At 41.2% G+C, this 23,178-nt stretch overlaps 1 protein-coding gene across 2 annotated transcripts in view; it reads right to left on the bottom strand.

Annotated features, from left to right (window-relative positions):
* Positions 1-23,178, bottom strand: part of LOC106583651 (helicase with zinc finger domain 2) — a 46,564-nt gene that overhangs the window by 5,478 nt on the left and 17,908 nt on the right. For both annotated transcript variants that reach the window (XM_014168089.2, XM_045705114.1), the window contains exons 2-14: positions 13,477-14,628; positions 12,992-13,175; positions 12,364-12,462; positions 11,299-11,813; positions 9,420-10,058; positions 7,871-8,669; positions 7,672-7,747; positions 3,868-7,363; positions 3,449-3,534; positions 3,167-3,304; positions 2,919-3,074; positions 2,647-2,791; positions 2,214-2,345 (exon numbers count right to left, since the gene is read on the bottom strand). In XM_014168089.2, coding sequence (XP_014023564.2) covers positions 2,214-2,345; positions 2,647-2,791; positions 2,919-3,074; positions 3,167-3,304; positions 3,449-3,534; positions 3,868-7,363; positions 7,672-7,747; positions 7,871-8,669; positions 9,420-10,058; positions 11,299-11,813; positions 12,364-12,462; positions 12,992-13,175; positions 13,477-14,474 — 7,463 coding nt within the window. In that variant the 5' untranslated portion in view covers positions 14,475-14,628. The remainder of the gene's footprint in view (positions 1-2,213; positions 2,346-2,646; positions 2,792-2,918; positions 3,075-3,166; positions 3,305-3,448; positions 3,535-3,867; positions 7,364-7,671; positions 7,748-7,870; positions 8,670-9,419; positions 10,059-11,298; positions 11,814-12,363; positions 12,463-12,991; positions 13,176-13,476; positions 14,629-23,178) is intronic.

Below are 23,178 nucleotides of genomic sequence, written 5' to 3'. Positions count from 1 at the left end.
GTTGCTGCACAGCTATTTTCAGGTCTCTCCAGAGATGTTCGATCAGGTTCCAAGTCCGGGCTCTGGTTGGGCCACTCAAGGATATTCAGAGACTTGTCCCGAAACCACTCCTGCGTTGTCTTGGCTGTGTGCTTAGGGTCATTGTCATTTTGGAAGGTGAACCTTTGCCCCAGTCAGAGGTGCTGAGCTCTCTGGAGCAGGTTTTCATCAAGGATCTCTCTGTACTTTGCTCCGTTCATCTTTCCCTCGATCTTGACTAGTCTCCCAGTCCCTGTCACTGAAAAACATCCCCACAGCATGATGCTGCCACCACGGTGCTTCATCGTAGGGATGGTGCCAGGTTTCCTCCAGACGTGACGCTGGGCATTCAGGACAAAGAGTTCAATCCTGGTTTCATCAGACCAGAGAATCTTGTTTCTCATGGTCTGTGATTCCTTTAGGTGCCTTTTAGCAAACTCCAAGTGTGCTGTCATGTGCCTTTTACTGAGGAGTAGCTTCCATCTTGCCACTCTACCATAAAGGCCTGATTGGTGGAGTGCTGCAGAGATGGTTGTCCTTCTGGAAGGTTCTCCCAGAGGAACTCTGGAGCTCTGTCAAAGTGACCATCGGGTTCTTGTTCACCTCCATGAACAAGGCCCTTCTTCCCCGATTGCTCAGTTTGACCGGGAGACCAGCTATAGGAAGAGTCTTGGTGATTCCAAACTTCTTCCATCTAAGAATGATGGAGGCCACTGTGTTCTTGGGGACTTCCAATGCTGCAGAAATGTTTTGGTAACCTTCCGCAGATCTGTGCCTCGACACAATCCTGTCTCGGATCTCTACGGACAATTCATTCGACCTCATGGCTTGGTTTATGTTCTTGACATGGACTGTCAACTGTGGGGCCTTACATAGAAAGGTGTGTGCCTTACCAAATCATGTCCAATCAACATGACTTTTTGGCTATTCAACAGCCTAAAATTGCCACTTTCTATACTTTGCCGAAATTACACAAGAATGTTACAAAACCTCCAGGGCACTCTATTGTAGCGGGCATTGATGCAGTAACGGCCCCTCTATCTACTTTTGTTGACTTTTTTATTAGACCATTCTCAGAACAGCTCCCCTCCTTTGTAAAGGACACCAGCAGTATGATCTCTATCATTGAATCTCTCGATCCTCTTCCTGAGAATACCTTATGAGTTACTTTTGATGTTGAGCTGTTATACACAAATATTCCACACGAGGGTGGTATTGAAGCTATGGAACATTTTCTTCTGCAAAGTGACCCTAATGAACTACCTTCCAGTGCCTGCATTATAACATTGGCTGAAATAGTACTCACACATAACTATTTCATGTCACCCTCCCTAGGAGAGGGGGTGACCTTGATAATTTATTGTTAAAACGAGAGGCTGCCTGGATCTTTAACTTAAAGACCCTTGCACCCTTCGGTCTCAACACAGACTTTGATCTTAAGCCATTCTTGTGATTATTGTGACTTTGCCATTGTAATTGTTTGTAAGCTTGTGTAGTCTAAAATGAATTTATGATCGTATGCTATCCATTTGGTTTTTGTATGCTGTTCTTTGTATGCCATTTTTATATTTGAGAATTAACCAATGATATTAGGCCACACTTGGCCATGATTACAGACACCTGTGTGTCTTTTGACACTATATAAACGAGTCATCTCGCAGTGTTTGTGATCATACCCTGATGAACGTTGGATATTACATTTTTGTGTGCGGCTCTCCCTTATTTTCAAATCAATTGAATTTACCACAGATGGACTCCAATGAAGTTGTAAAAACATCTCAAGGATGATCAATAGAAACAGGATGCACCTGAGCTCAATTTCGAATCTCATAACAAAAGGTCTGAATACTTATGTAAATAAGCTATTTCAGTAAACATTTTTTTACAGTTGCTAAAAAAAAAGTGTTTTACTTTTTCATTGTGTGTAGATTGATGAGGGGAAAAAAACAATTTAATCAATTTTCGAAAAGGCTGTAACGTAACAAAATGTGGAAAAAGTCAAGGGGTGTGAATACTTTCCGAATGCACTGACTAATTCTATCAGGTTTCAAAGAAAATGTAATTAGAATGTACTGTATATTACAAGGGAATACTGTAATACATATTACCAATTCTATCAGATGTAGGTTTCAAAGAAAATTCAATAAGAATGTACTGTATATTACAAGGGAATACGGTAATGCATCTTTACTCACTCCTCAACTTCTTCGTCTGTCAGCTGCTGTCCGTTTGATTCTCTGGCTAGGTTTATTCTGCGGTCAAACTCTATTATTTCCCCGGAATGCGGATTTTGTTCTTCCCGTATGCGATGATGCAAGGTAATAGCTCTGAAAATGGTACATAGTGTGAGATCCAAATTCATTAACAATTGCAGGAAACATTTGACAAAAAACATGCTGACACCGGTCAGACAAATGAAGCCAGCACTACGACCAGGTTATCAAAGACAAGTGAGATGGTTTCCCTGAAAAAGTGTCCAAAAAACATTGAAATATTTTTTATAAAAAACATGTAAACAATTTCTATTCTTTTCAGTTGAGTCGATATTGGAAAATGACCTGAAACAACTAAAACGCTGAATTACTTTTTACAGTGCACAACTGCAGAGTGATTTCATGTGTTTTATACCTGAGTTTTGGCTTGGACCGCTCTTGGCGAAGTGACCTGGGAGACAGCTGAAGGATACTGCCTGGGTATGGGTACTCCAGCATCTCCATTTGTCGGCTGTACAACCTGAGGGGCTTCAGCTTGTCTCCAAACCTCAACAGGTACTCTACAGAATGTTCAGAATTCATAGAATGCTAGAATGTTCCCTACAGAACTTTACTCATGTTTAAGCTGTGAATGTATTATACATTATTTTGTAATGACAATTTAAATGTATGCATTAAGTAACTTGCCAGCAACCACATCGACAGACTTGTTGGAAGGACCACAGTAGAGAATAACTTCTTTCTTGTCCTTGTCCTTGGGATCTTCAAATATTCTGGGGTTGTGGGAGTTTAGCACACGGTACCAGTACACAATGTACACTCCTACAACGGTCTTTCCAGTCCCTATGAAACAGGTGTGGTTTTTATTCCCGTAAACATTGCAAAGGGCCATATAACAGCTTCATGTACTCTGGTAGTACTATTTAATAATTTACCAGGTGGTCCTTGTATGAGTGTGAATTTGTTATTCAGAGCTTTCTCCACTGCATCATATTGACTCTTATTCAGCTCTGGGAGACCTTCTGGTGCCTTTTCTCTCATGAGTCGGTGTCGTGGTACAACAGATTGCGAAGCTACAATCCCAAAAAAGACAGCAAAACAATACTTTCAAACATAATGTTTAACAATGACATTGTGAACTGTAAATCTCCTCAGATGTAAGATGGGATTACTTAAGACATTTTATTTGTCTATTTATGTTATTGTCCAGCGCTTACCTCCTTTCGGAATAGGTTGTCCTAGGGCTATTTTCTGCACAAGCTCATTTGCAGACACAACGTTGTTCACAGCCATTTCTTTACGTCTAGATAGTAGAAAATGTTAAACACCATTAATTATAATATACTGAATTAATATAGGAACATTATGCCCATCCAATACAAATATGGGATAGTAGTTTTACATTAGGACCTTATTTTAAACAGAATGCAATGTGGGTAAGAAATTACCAGGTATTTACTAAAACGTTACATGTTTAAATGGTAATTACATTTTAAGCAACATTTTGTTGACTTAGTTTTAAATAAGTACTGGATCTGTAATATAAAGTGTTACTGTAATGTCTATACATTTGAAATGACAATTGATAAATTCATGGCTCTCTCTTCTTTCTCTTACTAATTAATGTAATACTTACACGTCTGGTAGAAGCTTCGGGATTATCTCAACTGTATATCTTGTCTTTCTCTGGGAGACACAATCTGGAATGGTATCCATTGGCAAATGGTGGATGTAGAAATGCACTTTTCTGGCTTGATTTGGAGCCTTCTTCTTTGGTTCGTCGAACTTGGTTGTAACACCATGGGCCACCCATGTGTAGTTTTTAGGGTCAACTACTTCATCTGATTGGTCAGGGGTTGAGGCCAGTTTCAACCCTCTTTTTCGGATACACAGTAAGCACTTGTTAAGGTTGCATTCGATGGCCCATTCTTTAATGTATTCGAGAGGAAGGTCAAAACTTCCTTCTAGTTTGCTCCCTTGCTTCAAGTTCAGCTCCAGGTCCTCAATGATTATGATGTCACTTTCATCCACAGCATTGGCTGCAGACTCCATCTCACAAAGTGGTTTCCAGATCCTCACATACTCTTCAGCGTTGCTATATTCACTCTTGGATGGACGGTCTGCACATTTGGAGAAGCATGTGATAGGGCTGTGGGCGTGGTCTACACACACCTCAAACGTTGGTTTGATGCACACCAACTGAAGAGTGGGTGTCCAATAACCTCGCTTTTTTTCAGATGTAATTTGGACTTGAAGTGTGTCTCCTGGCTTCAACTGGAGAGTAAGATCAACATAGTGCTCCATTTCAATTTTTTCATCTTGTCCATGTGCAGTTCTATGAGAGTCATTCCCTGTGTCAAGCAAATCCAGTGTGGTATGTTTTGGCACACTCTTAAAATGTTCCGTTTGTTTTGTTGTGGCGCTTAGTATGAGAGACCTTGCTATGTTCCATTTTTCCTGGTCAATTGCATCAACAATGTCTCGCCAAGTCTTTTGTGAAAGCTCAGTGCATGCAGAAGAATTTTGCACCCTTTTTAGCTCTTGGTGAGTTTTGGCAGTGTCAACTGAGTACACTCGTCTTCTCCATGTTAGAGTCATGTGATTCTCGTTTGAGTCGTACAGTGGTTGATCCTCCAGTTGCAAATCTCTGTACATAACAGGCAAACTGTCTGGAAATGAGTGCCTGTCAAATGGAAATGACAGCTTGAAACTGTCTCCTACCTCAACACCAACAACAAATGCTATCTTCAAAGCATTTTGTTTCTTCATGTCCATGGCAAAGGAAATCATCTCAGCCCTCTTTTCATACTCATTGGCTTTCTTGTATCTTTCTTCATTCTTCTGACCCAGAATGTCAATGTCTTGTGGAGAATATTGGACTGGAGTGCCGCTTAGGATTGAATGCAAAAGCCTTTGCAGGATAACATCCATGTAGCGACGTATGGGCGAGGATGCTTGTGTATAGGACTTCAGATGCAAGGAATAGTGCCCAACAGTTGCCTTAGGGGATGAATTGGAACGGATGACATACGCTTTGCCAAGACACTTCCTAAACTTAGATATCACTGGAAGGAGCTGGGGATAGATGTCATCTGTAGCTATCAGATCAATCAATCTGTCAGTGTCAACTTCCCCGTTCCCAGCAGCTGATAGGATCTCATTCCACACTGATGTTAGCACGGGGAAGCTTTTGCTCTCCAAGACCTCCTGGTCATGGGCGTATTCAAGGTTGTGCCTTAGGTGTGAGGACAGTGATATGATGTCTTTGCACTGCGCTTTCAAGTCTTTGACCATTTTAGGGTCAGGACTTGCTTGACATCGGAGAGGAGTGCAGTGCATGGTTTCTTCTGCGTTGATCAAAAATTCAGACACAGAATTGTTGAACAGTACACTAAGCTCCTCAATCATCTGATGGGATCTCCTCTTCCCCGGCATCTGGTGATCATCCAGTCGATTATAGTTCCAATCCTTGCCAAGCCTGGCCTTCCTTTGGACTTTGGCAAAACGATATGCCACAGCAACACAGTCTTCTACAGTATCAAACTTGGCCTCTTCTCTTGACTGCTTACTGATGATGTCCTCCGCCTCTTCATAAGACAACTTTCTATCAGAATTGATCTGAGAAAGATTGAAGTTCTTGTCAATGATATTGTCTGTTGCCTTGTCTACTTGTACCACTAATGAAATCACCATACGATCTCGACCAGGCAGGAGACTCAAGTGGTTGATGCTAAATGGTTTTGGGAACATGTAAAATGGTTCTTTAGGAGTGTATATTGTTGCACCCCGTTTTTGTGCACAATCATCCAACGAATCACCAATCTTCACGAAACTTGCCACATCTGCTATGTGGACTCCAACCTCATAATGGCTTTCCTTGTCAATGACACTAATTGCATCATCCAAGTCTTGGGAATGTTTTGGGTCAACAGTGAAAGTAGTCAACTTTCGGAGGTCCTTTCTGTTACCAATGTGGGTGTCTTCCCAGGAACACACTTCATCTAAAACATGTCTGGGAGGCGATCGTTCGACTTTAAATTCTGCGTCCAAAATCTTTAAGCCCTCTTCCAAAGATGATCCTATGGGAACAATATCTATTACGTTCCCTAACGGAAAGGGATAGATTTCATTGCTTTCAGTTTTCGTTTTCCAGTCAAAGACCTCCACCACAAACACATGATTGTGTTTGATGTCTTCATCAAGGTGTTGATATCTGACAAACTCCCATTCTCCATCATCATGCTTCCATATTGGAATAACATTGCGATTCTTCTTTCTGACCAAGGTGCAAATTTTGGTAGTGTTCTTATTGAGGGGTACCATTATCTTTCTGGGAATTTGATATTCAGACTTCGGTTTGCGTTTCTGGTAATCTTCATCTTCGAGGGTACAAACAAACACACGAGAGGATTCAGCTGCCTTGATGGTGCCTAACACCTTTCCCTGTGAATGGCCCTCACAAGGAAATTCTTTTACGACCACTTCGTCACCAGCGAAGGACTTGCCGAGGTTACCTCTACCTTTGATGATAATGTGCTTGGTTGGGTTGTCAAATGGTATGATATAACCTGCGTTATATTTCTCCATGACCAATTCACCTTGCTTGTACACATTTGGCTGCTCTCTCAACAACTGCAACAACTCATCTCTTTCAACTTCGGTACTATCGTATGGTCTATTTTGGTCTACATTTTTCGATTCCGATTTGTCTCCATCAGATGAATTGTAGATTGCCATGTTTTGTTCCTCTTGCAGCTGTTGGAGAATCGCATCCACGTTGTTCCCTGTGCCGAACATAACTGACTGAGTGCTGGTCTCATCCAGGTCTTCTGACCGTTGGAATCTTGACATTTCCTTGATATCGCCATCAATTATGTCTTGTGTAAGGTGTTTCGGTTCAGCACTTCCCTTTGTTATACACTGGTCAATGTAGTTCCTCCAGATTCTTGAGCACATTCCAAAGTAGCACAGAGCGGCAGCATCTCCAACCACAACAACCTGGGATTGAGCCCTAGTCATGGCCGTGTTCAGCACGCGAGCATCGTTGAAAAACTCCACACAATGTGAGTCAGAAGGGTGAATGCTGTCACGGGTTTGAACGGCTGTCAATACTATTGCTCTGAACTGTTTGCCTGTCAAGAAATAATGAAAAAATGGTATGGTTAAGGACTCATTATTTTGACAGATAAAAAGGTTTCTATACAAAGATCAAAATTAACATACCAGTAGTTAAATCTACAAAATAGTGTTATTTAATGTACATGTCTAGGAAACATTAACAAATTATTGGAATATTAACCAATGTTTGCAAATGAATCAAATCATATCAAATTTCATTGGTCGCATACACATATTTATTGCGGGTGTAGCGAAATGCTTATGTTCCTACAGTACAGTAGCTCCAACAGTGTAGTAATATCTAACATCTAATGATAAATACCTTGAACATTGGCAATATTTTCCACAGTCACTCGGCTCAGGGATATTTTCCGAAGCTCTTTCCTGATCATTGGAACCTACGAAAAAAGACAAACGATGACACAAAAAAGTCACATAAAAAATGTTGGTGTTCCCCTATTTACTCAAGAAATTGATTAGATTTCCTAAACTAAGTTCAAATGACAAATAACCATTTTTACCTGGCATCCTTCAGAAAGAACACAGACTGAGCGTTGATCCTTATTCCCCCATGCGGGTGGCCAATCTCTGAGTAGATTTTGCACTATTTTAACCACGCATGTAACCTCTTCAAGATTAAACCACGACATGGATGTGGTGTCCAAGTGAGATTCTCCTCTGACATGGTGGAACCTCAGGGGGTGGCAGTTCGGGTGAGCTGGAACATTACCTACAGCCTTGATGGCATCAGACTTGCCAACGTAGAAGTTAGTGGACACAAATTCTACTATCTCTTTGGTGGAGCGATAGTTCTCGTTGAAAATGATTCTGCTTTTCAAAGCTGCACTACTCTCCTGGGCTTGATAGTAGTGGAACAGACGGTTCAGCAAGGTATGATTGGAGCGTTGGTCATCGTCCACTGAAAAGAGCTTTGGTCCCATCTGCATGTGATCTCCAGCTAGAACCACTCGAGTTACTGGCCCAGCCAGACCAAGGGCCATCAGAGCTTCACATTCAAGCATCTGGGACGCTTCGTCAATCAGGATGTGGGTGAAGTAGCCATCAGGGAGCTTCAGGTCCTGGAAGTGCCTTGCCATTGCAGTAGTTGTGATGACTATTCGATGGCAATCTAAATCGCATTTGGCAGGAGGTAGGAAAAACTGTCCGTTTTCTGATAGAAGGCAGTACTTCTGTGTGATCTCATCCGTGGCACTCACTGGAACCCCTAGTTTATTTGCTTTTATCCTCAGTGGCTTCATCTCAGGGTGTCCAGAGTTAATGTATGAGTGGAAGTGGTCTTTGACATACAAATCTGCAGAGCTGACAAGAGAGAGGTTAGTCGTGCTTAACTTTTAACAGTGATTGTCCTTAAACCCAGAACTGAAAATTGCTTGCCCTACTTTTTTAAATGAAATTGATGCTTTACAAGTAATTCATAAGCAGGTACACTGTAACTACTAGTGTAATTCAAATATGTATTAACATTGGGATTAATACATGGCATACAGATGTGCTATCTTAATTTGATAATTCTGTTGTCGCAGCAGAAAATGCCAATTTAAGACTATATAAAGTTTGTAATTTCCACTTTAACATTTCAGACTTGATTTGTCCTAATGAAAAATGTATCAACAAAATGTCAATTTATTATAATCCACATAATTCTAATTTCCTGTTGCTGCAGGATTATTAACCACAGTGTATTTTCACAATTTGTTACATAATACTTAACTGTCAGTGTATAGTGTAACTGTCAAATTGATATGAGGCTTACACAATACAAATGATTGATGGACACACTCATAATACCCTCACTGTGTTCTTTTAAGTAATCATTACATAGATGTCAAATAAACTTCCTTTGTTGCTAATCTAATGTTTACAAAAAGCTCGCATAAGTAGGACTACTTGCACAAACAAATTTTTACCAGTCTTAAGCACTATTATGTAAAAATGAGTATCTGTGCCAGTCAATGAATTGTATTAGGTAAGACTGAAAATACATGAAGGGACTAGAAAGTTGAACTCGGTGTAAGTGAATTGGGGTCAATAGAACATTGGGGTCATTACCTGTTTGTAAGAGTGCAAATCAGTACTCTGGTGTGAGGTTGGCGTACCAGCTCTTTGGCTGCTGTTGCGAGCGTGAAGGTTTTCCCAGTTCCAAACGGTCCATAAATGAGGAGGGGGGCCACACTTTCTCTTCCATCGGAGTCCCCTATGATGAAATCAATGGCTGCCTGCTGCTTTGCATTGAGTTTGGGGAATTGTATTTTGTTAACAGGGACACTGCAGTTCCTGAATTTTGGTAACACTCTCTCTGTGTCAGGAAGGAGATCTATGGCTTTGTGCATCTCACAGAACTTCAGACGATTCAGCTGGAACTGGACTTCCATTTCACATGTTTCATTTTTTTGGAGCTTCAGGTCAGAGCAGCATCTTTTAGACAGCTGCAAGTGCATTTTACACTCACTGGTGGCGTCTCTGAGAATGATGGCTTCGTAGACCTTGTGACTTTGATTATCTGATGATACTGGTGCTATGAGAGCTGACTGGATGCCTCGTCTCAGCATCAAACCCTCTGGTGTGTCTGGGGTGAGAGTAAAAGGGACTAAGATGGCACAGAATAGTTCCCCCAGAGGAGCTATCTTCATCCCAAACAGAGGGTTGTCTAGGGTGGCCGACAAGGTGACGGTCCCTCGAACATTGAGTCTAAAACACAAAAGAAAATGGAGGGACTTTGAGGTTGTTGTCCTTTTAACCTAAAATAATTTATAATAGGGTCGTTCGTTGTCTTTTGAGATGTGTGACTTGGTGAAAAGAAAAACGTTTGATTTCACATAAATGTAATATTCTGTCATAAAGAGCACACATTCAACCTAATAAAACATATGTTTTCCCATCTCAAGAGGTTAAATGAAAAAAAGATATACTATAGTATAAGTGCCAAATAAAGTCACAAGGTTGACTGTAACCAGGTTGACGATTTAATCTTAAATCAGCCATAAATCCCCTTGTGAAAGAGGAAATGAAAGCTTGTCTGCAACAGGGAGGGGCAATTGAACGCAAGCTTCACCAAAACAAATGTATTGTTGAAAAAATGTCTAGCCTACCTATGTATAGGTAACAGGGTTGGTGTGTTATGCGCGATCCACTCAGTTTTCTAACACAAAACACCAGAAAATGGCCAAATAGAGTAGAACCAGCTCACCTGCTTTTACACTATGATTTGACTATTACATGTTCAATAAAATAAAAGGTATTTAAAAAGGAATAGTCTCACCATATTAAAACAAAAGTTCAGTTCACGTAACAGGGTTGAACTTACTTTTTTTTTTATGAATCACTAGGGGCGGAAGGTAGCCTAGTGATTAATAGTTTTGGGTCAGTAAATGAAATGTCACTGGTTCGAATCCCAGAGCCGACTAGGTGAAACATCTGCCAATGTGCCCTTGAGCAAGGCACTACCCTAATTGCTCCATGGTCGCCATTAATAATGGCTGGTCCCTGGCCGTGACCCCACTCACATTTCTATCTCACACTCGTGCAGGTTATCCCCTATTTGACCTTTGACCTTAAACACATGAAATAAATAATAATCTAATAATAATAAATGACTTTGTCAAAGCAACAAAATAACTAGGTGAAATGTTAGGGTGAAGTGGGTTAAAATCTTCCTGGAAGTCACAGAGGGTGCACAGAAGGACATTTTGGGACTTTAGCATATCTTTACTCATATTAACAATCTGATTCATTGAATACTCCATGTGATCTATAATAATGGGCACTTCATTGAATAAAACAGGCTTTTAAGATGTAATATTAGTGAACAATTTCTATTTAAAATATCAAAAGGATATAAAAATGTGCACTCATTTTGTGGAACGACACAATACTATTAAAGATGATCAGCTAGGAAATAAAACCATGAAAAAGTTACTGATGCTATTACCTTGAAACCACCTGATCTTCTGCCTGCTCCTCTGTGTACAGGAAGCTGTGCATCCTCTCTTTGTAATTCTGGTGATTCATGGGCGTGTTGCGGTCGTCAAGTGGTTTATACAGCAAACTAATCTGAGGAGGCTTGTACTCCTTCAGAAGCTCTTCCTGTACTTCTGTCTTTTCCAAGCAGGGGATGAAGACCCTGTTCCCCCGATGCCAGCGTTCCTGATTCTGGGAAGGGGGCCCAACGTCCTCAGGTGGCTCCTCGAGCTTAGGGGATAGCTGCTGTCCGACTTTAACCTTCAGTTTCTGCAGGAGCACTGGCCTCATGCCAAAGTCAAACACCAACCACTGTTGGTAAAGACCCGGGTTGTTGGACTTGAAGGACACGATGATGTCATAGGTCATGTCTGATTTACAGAACAGTTCACCCGTGGAGTAAGTGCAGGGCTCAGAACTGTTTTCATCCAGGGAGAAAGAGGCTCCACGTTCCTCTTTCAGTAATGCTACATGTGCAAGTAGTCTCTGTGAAGATACAGGCAAAATATACAGGTGACCAATGACACTTAAACACAATACACTATGAATTATGTTTGCAAAATGCTAACTTCGCTAGAGTCACCTCATCCTTGCAAGTTCGCTAACTTGGCTAGCTGAGGGGTGAAAATAATTAATTTATTGTTTTGTATGACAAAATTAATTATTAGTAGCCCAGTTTGTTTCCACCCAGCCAGTTTGTTTCCACTTGAAATTAGAGGTTGGACATAGAAACTTTAGTGGAGAGAATGTACTCTGTTTCTCAGAGTCTAAAGAGATAGCAATGAAGGACAAAAAAAGTTGAAACAGTTGTGAGAAAGAGCCCTGGCCTTGACTCTTTTACTGCCAACAGTAAACTTAGATGGAGTAGAAACACAAAGAAGAAAATGTAAAAGCACAGCGTATTATATTCACAGGCACTGAGCAGAGAAATGTTCTCACAGTGTATTGACTGTATTCAAGAGCCCTATATATTGACGTAATGGGCAGTTAGGAATAACCATCAAAACAACAGGTCATACTTCTAGCCAACTGTTACCTCTGTTTTGATCTGGAACTTCCATTGGAATTCTGCATCAGTCTCCACACACTCCTCCTCTTCAAAAGTGACAGTCACGTCATCAACTTGCTCTGACATCTGTAACATGAAGTCACACTGTTAGTTGCTTGGGGACAATGAGCATTTTATAGTAAACAAATGTAGATAATATATAGTAGGTAGAATATCTAAAAGTTATATCAGTATGCTGGAGGGCAGTAACAAAACGGTATAACAGTGTCATTAAATGTATTGGAAACAGTTATGATCGGTGTTATTATGGCATATGTTGACAGATGTAATAGTTCATGTCCACTTGAATAAATCAACCATTTGTTCTTTACATTGAAACATAACTGACACTCATTGTTAGATTCAGTCCAATCCACAATGCAGGAAACCTGTGTTGCTGACTAATCACTCTGTTCCTGGAAAAATGCACCACTTTGTCAACATTTAATATTGATTTGTTCATTTCACACGTGAGGCATCATCTAATTATTTGCCTCAGTGAAATTGTGCAGGAACATTATTATTATTAAGCAGTGCAGGTTTACTCAAGTACAGGTTGGATTGAATCTCAATTGCATGGAGACATTTGTTCCTGATCTGAACTATGATGACTTACAATGTGCACTTCATTGCTGCTGTGTCTGTACTCCTCCAAAAGACGATCCCTGTAAGACATGAGGCCTTGAGCCTCTATGTTGCGCCTTATCTCCTTGTCCTCTTTGGCTCGCATTACCCACTCTTCAAGCTCCTCCTCAGAGTGAGCTTTCACACAGTTGGTGCCATATTCACAGGTGTCAGGCCTGAGAAGAAATGGCAGTACAAACTATAATGAGACGCTAAAGGCACAATCAGTAAGATTTATTGCTGCTTATTGATCATTTCAACAAATTACATTTACTGTATATCCCATGATTTGTTAAGAAAATGGCTTATTGATGACAATATAATATAGACAATAAGGGCTATTTACATATGCATCTATCATACAGATTGCACTTTTAGGCTTTGCAGTGTTCGCAGTCACTCAGGTGTGTACAAAAACGTCTGGAATGTGCATTGAGTGTGGAGGTTGTCTCCTTGAGTTTACAAAAATATGTTTACCTCTCGCACAGCCAAAACTCTGCTTTGCGGCCGTGGGGCGGGGGACGATGTTTCCACTCTGTGGTCGTGTCCCCGGAGATCATCTGGGCATGCTCCAATGAGGCACAGTGTTTGAAAAAGCTCTCCCGAGAGGAGAGGGTTACGAGGCAAGCCTTGCAGTAGATCGCCACCTGCAGGTTAGGGGCGGGCACTACGTCTTGAGCCGACTGTTGCTTCTGACGTTGCCTCTCCTGGGAGAGATGCAGGAGTTCCTGGCGACACCCTGGTGCCTCTGCTCGCCAGACAGCCATCTCCACCTCGCTGTGGGCAAACTGGCACTGTCTGGGCCCGTGCCAACAGGGCATACCTTGCATGACATGGTTGCAGTACTGGAAAGGGCAGACTGGGGGCAGAGGCCTTATCTGATTGTAGACTTCCTTCCCCTGACTTCCTGCCAGGTAATGAACCAAGACTGGGCTCCAGACATGGGCTGCATCCATTGAGCAAGTGTTGTTCCACCGTTTACCTGTAATTGTTTGTGGAGTGCCGAGGAAGCAGTCTTTACAAAGCTCTTGAAATTCCCCTGAGAACTCAGTGAGGATGGTTTCGGCAGTGTTTTGCAGTAGGACGGCACTTCTATCCAACTCGGTTATCAGTCTAATTAACGTGCTGTGATCTATCCTCTGGTGCTTTACAAAGTTCCACACTGTGGCCTCCTCGTGGCTCCTTGCGAAGGTGCAGCGGTTCCTGTGCTTCGTACACCCAGAGCCCTCCTTGAAGAACCAACAAACTTCATACTGGCTTGGGTTTGGAAATTCAGGGCGGCGGGAAACAAGCCTCCATTTGTTAGTACCTTTGCCTTTAGCCAATAGAAGTTCTCTGCTGCATTGGTGGTCGACTGCTTTAAGGGTGTACGAGATTTCGTTCTCTTTTACAGAGCATGCAGAACACACAACTTTAAAGTTATATGTCAACAAGAGATCAGTCAGGTTGGACCTACTTGTCCCTTTGGCTGGCATTGTTTAATCTTCATAGAATCCGATATAAAGACAGTGGGATTTACGTTATGGAGGGAACACAACGATGGTGTTCAAGATTTGCAAATGTCAAGAATGTGGCAATTATTCAAAGACAATGTAATCTATGTCCATGGCCTCCTTTCGCCAGTTGATTCTAGAGGAGATGAAAACACCAGGCAAGTTAGTTAAGAACAAATTCTTATTTACAATGACAGCCTACCCCGGCCATACCCCAACCCAGATGACACTGGGCCAATTGTGCACCGCCCTATGTCGACTCCCAATCACGGCCGGTTATGATACAGCCTGGAATTGAAACAGTGTCTGTAGTGATGCTTCTAGCACAGAGATGCAGTGCCTTAGACCGCTGCGCCACTCGGGAGCTCCAACACAGTGAAGTCAAAATTGACTACAAAAGGATACTTTTGGTCATAAGGTCAATTCCAGTGGGTCAGAAGTTTGCATACACTAAGTTGACTGTGCCTTTAAACAGCTTGGAAAATTCCAGAAAATTATGTCATGGCTTTCGAAGTTTCTGATAGGCTAATTGACATCATTTGAATCAATTGGAGGTGTACCTGTGTATGTATTTCAAGGCCTACCTTCAAACTCAGTGCCTCTTTGCATGACATCATGGGAAAATCAAAAGAAATCAGCTAAGACCCCAGAAAAAAAATTGTAGACCTCCACAAGTCTGGTTCATCCTTGGGAGCAATTTCGAAACGCCTGAAGGTACCACGTTCATCTGTACAAACAATAGTACGCAAGTATAAACACAATGGAACCACGCAGCCGCCATACCGCTCAGGAAGGAGATGCGTTCTGTCTCCTAGAGATGAACGTACTTTGGTGCGAAAAGTGCAAATCAATCCCAGAACAACAGCAAAGGACCTTGTGAAGATGCTGGAGGAAACAGGTACAAAAGTATCTATATCCACAGTAAAACGAGCCCTATATCGACATAACCTGAAAGGCCACTCAGCAAGGAAGAAGCCACTGCTCCAAATCCGCCATAAAAAAGCCAGACTACGGTTTGCAACTGCACATGGGGACAAAGATCGTACTTTTTGAGAAATAACCTCTGGTCTGATGAAACAAAAATAGAACTGTTTGGCCATAATGACCATTGTTATGTTTGGAGGAAAAAGGGGGATGCTTGCAAGCCGAAGAACCTCATCCCAACCGTGAAGCACGGGGGTGGCAACATCATGTTGTGGGGGTGCTTTGCTGCAGGAGGGACTGGTGCACTTCACAAAATAGATGGCATCATAAGGAAGGAAATTATGTGGATATATTGAAGCAACATCTCAAGACATCAGTCTGGAAATTAAAGCTTGGTCGCAAACGGGTCTTCCAAATGGACAATGACCCCATGCATACTTCCAAAGTTGTGGCAAAATGGCTTAAGGACAACAAAGTCAAGGTATTGGAGTGGCCATCACAAAGCCCTGACCTCGATCCTATAGAAAAATTGTGGGCAGAATTGAAAAGGCGTGTGTGAGCAAGGAGGCCTATAAACCTGACTTCGTTACACCAGCTGTCTGGAGGAATGGGCCAAAATTGACCCAACTGATTGTGGAAAGCTTGTGGAAGGCTACCCAAAATGTTTGACCCAAGTTAACCTTTTTGGCGCAGGCGTTCCGCTAGCGACCCACCTCGACAACACCCGGTGAAATTGCAGAGCGCCAAATTCAAAATACAGAAATAGCCATAATAAACATTCAAAAAAATACAAGTGTTATACATCGGTTTAAAGATAAACTTCTTGATAATCCAGCCGCTTTGTCAGATTTCAAAAAGGCTTTACGGCAAAAGCATACCATGCGATTATCTGAGGACAGCGCCCCGCTTAAAAAAGCACACAAACATTTTCCAAGTAGAGGAGTCACGAAAGTCAGAAATAGCGATAAAATGTATCACTTACCTTTGAAGATCTTCATCTGGTTGCAGTCACAAGAGTCCCGGCTACACAATAAATGTTTGTTTTGTTCGATAAAGTCCCTCTTTATATCCCAAAAACTCTGTTTTGTTGGCGCGATCTGTTCAGTAATCCACTGGCTCAAAGGCGGTCAAAACATGCAGACAAATACATCCTAATAGTACCAGTAAAGTTCGTCGAAACATGTCAAACGATGTTTATAATTCATCCTCAGCTTGTCAGATGTCTAAATAATCTATAATATTTCAACCGGACAATAGCGTATTCAATAGAAAGGAAAAACAACGAAGGGCGTCCCCTCGGTTACGTGCGCAACCCAGCACTGCATGATACTACAGTCCACTGACAGAAAGGTCTCATTCTTCTTCATTTTTCAGAAAACAAGCCTGAAACAATGTCTAAAGACTGTTGACATCTAGTGGAAGCCATAGGAACTGCAATCTGGGGCCTAACCCATTAGATACTCTATAGGCATTCAATTGAAAACTACCCACATCAAAGAAATCCCACTTCCTGGATGGATTGTCCTCAGGTTTTCACCTGCCATATCAGTTCTGTTATACTCACAGACATTATTTTAACAGTTTTGGAAACTTTAGAGTGTTTTCTATCAAAATCTACCAATATGCATATCTTAGCTTCTGGGCCTGAGTAACAGGCAGTTTACTTTGGGAACGCTTCTCATCCAGATGTCGAAATACTGCCCCCAAGCCATAAGAAGTGAAACAATTTAAAGGCAATGCTACCACATACTAATTGAGTGTATGTAAACTTCTGACCTACTGGGAATGTGATGAAAGAAATAAAAGCTGAAATAAATCATTCTCTACTATTATTCTGACATTTCACATTCTTAAAATAAAGTGGTCATCCTAACTGACCTAAAACAGGGAATTTTGACCAGGATTAAATGTCAGGAATTGTGAAAAACTGTGTTTAAATGAATTTGGCTAAGGTGTATGTAAACTTCCAACTTCAACTGTATTTATTATGGACATTTAAATTTTTGCTACTAAAAACATATCCAACAATAATATTAAGGGACTCAAAATCCATGGCTTAACCTCTTGACGGTCGCCTAGGTTTCGGGGGCGCTACAGCGATTTTTGAAAAGAAATTGTGCCCATTTTAAACGGTCTCCTACTCAAACCCAGAAGCTAGGATATGCATATAATTAATACTTGTGGATAGAAAACACCCTAAAGTTTCTAAAACTGTTTGAATGGTGTCTGTGAGTATAACAGAACTCATATGGCAGTCAAAACCCCAAGAGCGATCGTAACAGGATGTGGAATTCTGAATTGCGGACTCAACTTCATAACTTTGCCTATAAATCACACCATGAGCAATGGTTCATTGAGCACTTCCTATTGCTTCCACTAGATGTCCCCAGTCTTTACAAAGTGGTTTGAGTCTCCTACTGTGAAAACTGACTGAATGAGACGCTGTGGAAAGTGGTCACATGAGGAGGGCCATCACCATTATGACGCCGGCGCCCCTGGCTACCCTCCCCTTTCGAAACGTTTAGAAAGACAATGCAATCGTCCCCCTTGAATCTTATTGGAGCTCTGGTTGAAAAAGGCCCTAAAGATTTATGTTATACAACGTTTGACATGTTTGAACGAACCTAAATAAAATAAAAAATGTATTTTATTGAAAGAGGAGTCCCGCGGCCGACGGAAGTTTTGGAGCAGCCTTCAGAACGCGCTAACAAGAACAAGCTATTGGGACGTAAAGGATTAACTTTTTCGAACGAAAATACATTTGTTGTGGACCTGGGATTCCTGGAAGTGCTTTCTGATGAAGATAATCAAAGGTAAGGGATTATTGACAATAGTATACAAGAGTAGATTTGATATGCGATTGTTCCAAGATGGCGCTGACCTGTAACGGTAGCCTATTTTTCTGAGTATCGCAAAGTGTGATTACCCAGTAAAGTTATTTTTAAATCTGGCATTACAGGTGCTCTCAAGAGATATTAATCTATAAATCTTAGAATGACAATATTACATTTAAAAAATGTTTTCGAATAGTAATTTAGTAAATTGTAGCGCTGTTTCACCAGATGCATTTGAGGGAAAATAGTTAGTCAACGTCACGCGCCGATGTAAAATGCTGTTTTAATATATAAATATGAACTTTATCGAACAAAAGAATGCATGTATTGTGTAACATGATGTCCTAGGTGTGTCATCTGATGAAGATTGTCAAAGGTTAGTGCTGCATTTAGCTGTTTTTTGGGTTATTTGTGATGCATGTGGTTGGTCGGAAAATGGCTATGTGGCTACTTTTACGATATACTCCTCTAACATAATCTAATGTTTTGCTTTTTCTGTAAAGCCTTTTTGAAATCGGACAACGTGGTTCGATTCAGGAGAGGTGTATCTATAAAACGATATAACATAGTCCTATATTTGAAAAAAAAAAATAATAATAATTTTGTTATGCTAATGGAGATAGGATGTTTCGCTGGATGTGGACGGAGCCCGACCAGGGGTTAAAAACAAAGGTGTCCCTGTAGGCTGATGATTCATGTTTTTTTTTATAAATCCACAATTTGGATCCCTCCACAGTCTTACAGAGGATCTAGATACTTTTTCGAATCTCTCTGGATTACAAGTGTACTATATTATGTATTATAAAACTGGGTGATTCAAGCCCTGAATGCTGATTGGCTGACAGCCATGGTATATCAGACCGTATACCACGGGTATGACAAAACATTTCATTTGACTGCTCTAATTACATTGGTAAGCAGTTTATAATAGCAATAAGGCACCTCAAGGGGTTGTGGTATATGGCCAGAATACCACGGCTAAGGGCTGTATCCAGGTGCATTCGAACAGCTCTTAGCCATGGTAAATTGGCCATATACCACTCCCACTCGGGCCTTATTACTTAATTGGATTACTAAAAAATACAACTTTTACATTAACAATAAAATGGTCTGACGGTGATGTGGACATACCATGGAAAGGAAAATACCTGTCTATTTGTGGAAAAATCACCCTGATTAACTCTTTAGTCATATCCCAGTTGACCTATTTACTTATGGCCTTGCCTACATCTAGTGACCTGTTTTAAAAATTATCTGAGGAAAGAATATTACATTTTATTTGGAACGGCAAGCCAGACAAAATTAAACAGACCTATTTATATAATGAATATGAATTCGGAGGGTAGAAATTATTAAATATTAACGCATTAGACCTCTCACTAAAGGCGTCAGTCATACAAAAGTTCTCTACCAGATTAGTAAGAATGTCTCTTCCCATGTTCAAGAATGGCATTTTTCCCTTAAATTAAGATCACAACCTCTCACTTTTGGTTATTTGAAAATGAAATAATCACCAAAATATCGCTATTTTTAAAACAATCCATAGAAAGTTGGTTGCAATTTCAGTTTAATCAACCAGAAAAGACTGAGAAAATAATACTCAATTATACTAATTGATAAAAAAAATATTATACTTTTTTTGTATTATAATAAAATGTATAATCTTCGTAAATTATATCGTAAATAGGACTGGTGGAGTTATGTCACACATGCAGCTAACAAAAATATATGGAAATGTCTGCTCTACCCAAAATGACAAACAACTAATTGCAGCATTACTGCAAAAATGGAAAGGCAAGTGGAAGGGGGGAAAAGTAAGGAACTTGTCTGTTGGCCCTGCATTAAAGACCAAAATTGGTTAAAGAAAAGTGTAAAAAAAAAAGTGTAAAAAAAAAAAAAGGTATACCAGTTTCATTTAAGGAGATTTTTTTTTACAGCTGTGCCATATACACTGCTCAAAAAAATAAAGGGAACACTTAAACAACACAATGTAACTCCAAGTCAATCACACTTCTGTGAAATCAAACTGTCCACTTAGGAAGCAACACTGATTGACAATAAATTTCACATGCTGTTGTGCAAATGGAATAGACAACAGGTGGAAATTATAGGCAATTAGCAAGACACCCCCAATAAAGGAGTGGTTCTGCAGGTGGGGACCACAGACCACTTCTCAGTTCCTATGCTTCCTGGCTGATGTTTTGGTCACTTTTGAATGCTGGCGGTGCTTTCACTCTAGTGGTAGCATGAGACTGAGTCTACAACCCACACAAGTGGCTCAGGTAGTGCAGCTCATCCAGGATGGCACATCAATGCGAGCTGTGGCAAGAAGGTTTGCTGTGTCTGTCAGCGTAGTGTCCAGAGCATGGAGGCGCTACCAGGAGACAGGCCAGTACATCAGGAGACGTGGAGGAGGCCGTAGGAGGGCAACAACCCAGCAGCAGGACCGCTACCTCCGCCTTTGTGCAAGGAGGAGCAGGAGGAGCACTGCCAGAGCCCTGCAAAATGACCTCCAGCAGGCCACAAATGTGCATGTGTCTGCTCAAACGGTCAGAAACAGACTCCATGAGGGTGGTATGAGGGCCCAACGTCCACAAGTGGGGGTTGTGCTTACAGCCCAACACCGTGCAGGACGTTTGGCATTTGCCAGAGAACACCAAGATTGGCAAATTCGCCACTGGCGCCCTGTGCTCTTCACAGATGAAAGCAGGTCACACTGAGCACGTGACAGATGTGACAGAGTCTGGAGATGCCGTGGAGAACGTTCTGCTGCCTGCAACATCCTCCAGCATGACCGGTTTGGCGGTGGGTCAGTCATGGTGTGGGGTGGCATTTCTTTGGGGGGCCGCACAGCCCTCCATGGGCTCGCCAGAGGTAGCCTGACTGCCATTAGGTACCGAGATGAGATCCTCAGACCCCTTGTGAGACCATATGCTGGTGCGGTTGGCCCTGGGTTTCTCCTAATGCAAGACATTGCTAGACCTCATGTGGCTGGAGTGTGTCAGCAGTTCCTGCAAGAGGAAGGCATTGATGCTATGGACTGGCCCGCCCGTTCCCCAGACCTGAATCCAATTGAGCACATCTGGGACATCATGTCTCGCTCCATCCACCAACGCCACGTTGCACCACAGACTGTCCAGGAGTTGGCGGATGCTTTAGTCCAGGTCTGGGAGGAGATCCCTCAGGAGACCATCCGCCACCTCATCAGGAGCATGCCCAGGCGTTGTAGGGAGGTCATACAGGCACGTGGAGGCCACACACACTACTGAGCCTCATTTTGACTTGTTTTAAGGACATTACATCAAAGTTGGATCAGCCTGTAGTGTGGTTTTCCACTTTAATTTTGAGTGACTCCAAATCCAGACCTCCATGGGTTGATAAATTGGATTTCCATTCATTATTTTTGTGTGATTTTGTTGTCAGCACATTCAACTATGTAAAGAAAAAAGTATTTAATAAGATTATTTCATTCATTCAGATCTAGGATGTGTTATTTTAGTGTTCCCTTTATTTTTTTGAGCAGTGTAGATTGCAAAATAGTTGGGAAGAGATTTTCAATGAACCGATTCCATGGCACATGGTTTATGAACTTATACGCAAAACAATGCTGGATTCAAAACTTAGAATTGTTCAATTTAAATTATTATACTAAATTCTCGCAACCAATAGAATGTCATGGGGATACAACCATCCCAGCTCTACAGATTTTGCTGCGAAGAGACAGAATCATTAGATAATTTGTTTTGGTACTGCCCATATGTTGCTTGTCTTTGGTCGCAGGTCCAGGAATGTTTGAAGAAGAGCAACATTTACCTGGAGCTAACTCTGCAGATAGCACTAGTGGGTGATTTGAAAAGTCATAGTCAGTTGATCAATAATATAATAATACTTATAGAAAAATGTTACTGTAGAAACTATGAGAATAGAAAGGTTCAGAACTTTTGTGAAACATCACAGCACAGTTCAAAAATATATGGCAAATGAATGGTGTTGGGGGATAGATGGAAGGGGTTGAGTGGAGCTGAAGGGTGGGATTAAAAACAACAAAATAACTAATGTCAAATATGCTCTGTCCGTAAAATGTACATGGGTTCGGAACTTTTATGAAACAGCACAGTTAAAAATATATGGCAAAGTAGAAATCAAGCAGGATGGGCTTCGGAGATGGATGGGAGGGGTTGATGATAGCTGAAGGATGGGAATAAAAACAAACAAAAGATAACTAATGTAAAATATACTGTCCGTGAAATGTATGTAGTATGTATAAACTGGAAGTGGAAAGCCTATTTATTTTTGTCCAATAGTTTACTGAAATTAGGGGAGGGGTGGTAGGGTTAGGGGAAAATAATAAAGAATGAATATATATAAAAATATATATATATTTAAAATAATATATATATATTTACAAATTAAATATATGGTGGATTGGAAATGATGCAGACAATTACATTGACAAAAGCCACAATCTATCTGCAATACTAAAGCTGATCTACCCTGTAAAGAAAAAAAAGAAAAAAACTATGTCATACTCTTTATGACCAGATAGAATCAGATAGATGGCCTACACATACAGAGGGGTGCTGTATCAGATGCTTTCTCCAATGAGATACATTCAGCCTCTTGCGAATTGATAGAAAGTTATGGAAACAGGCACGAAAGATAAATTGTTTGTTTTATTCTTGGTCATTTTTGGGGGGAAGCCTGGCTTCACTTGGCATCCATGATTAAACACCACATCTATTATCACATATGACCGCCAAGCACTTCTGGACATCAGATCGTCATTTACTAACTTTGAGTTTGAATTCAACTCTGACTGTTCCACTGTTCATACCAGACCCTATTCCTTTGATCCATGGACTACCAAAACGCTGCAGGTGTAAACGCGGGAGATGAGGTGGAGCGGTGGTGAAATTAAGGCGAAGAAT

This window comes from Salmo salar, chromosome ssa22 (assembly GCF_905237065.1).
Source record: "Salmo salar chromosome ssa22, Ssal_v3.1, whole genome shotgun sequence".
Taxonomy (NCBI): Eukaryota; Metazoa; Chordata; class Actinopteri; order Salmoniformes; family Salmonidae; genus Salmo; species Salmo salar.
Note: the sequence above shows the minus strand (reverse complement) of the source record. Positions and strands in the feature narration are given on the sequence as shown.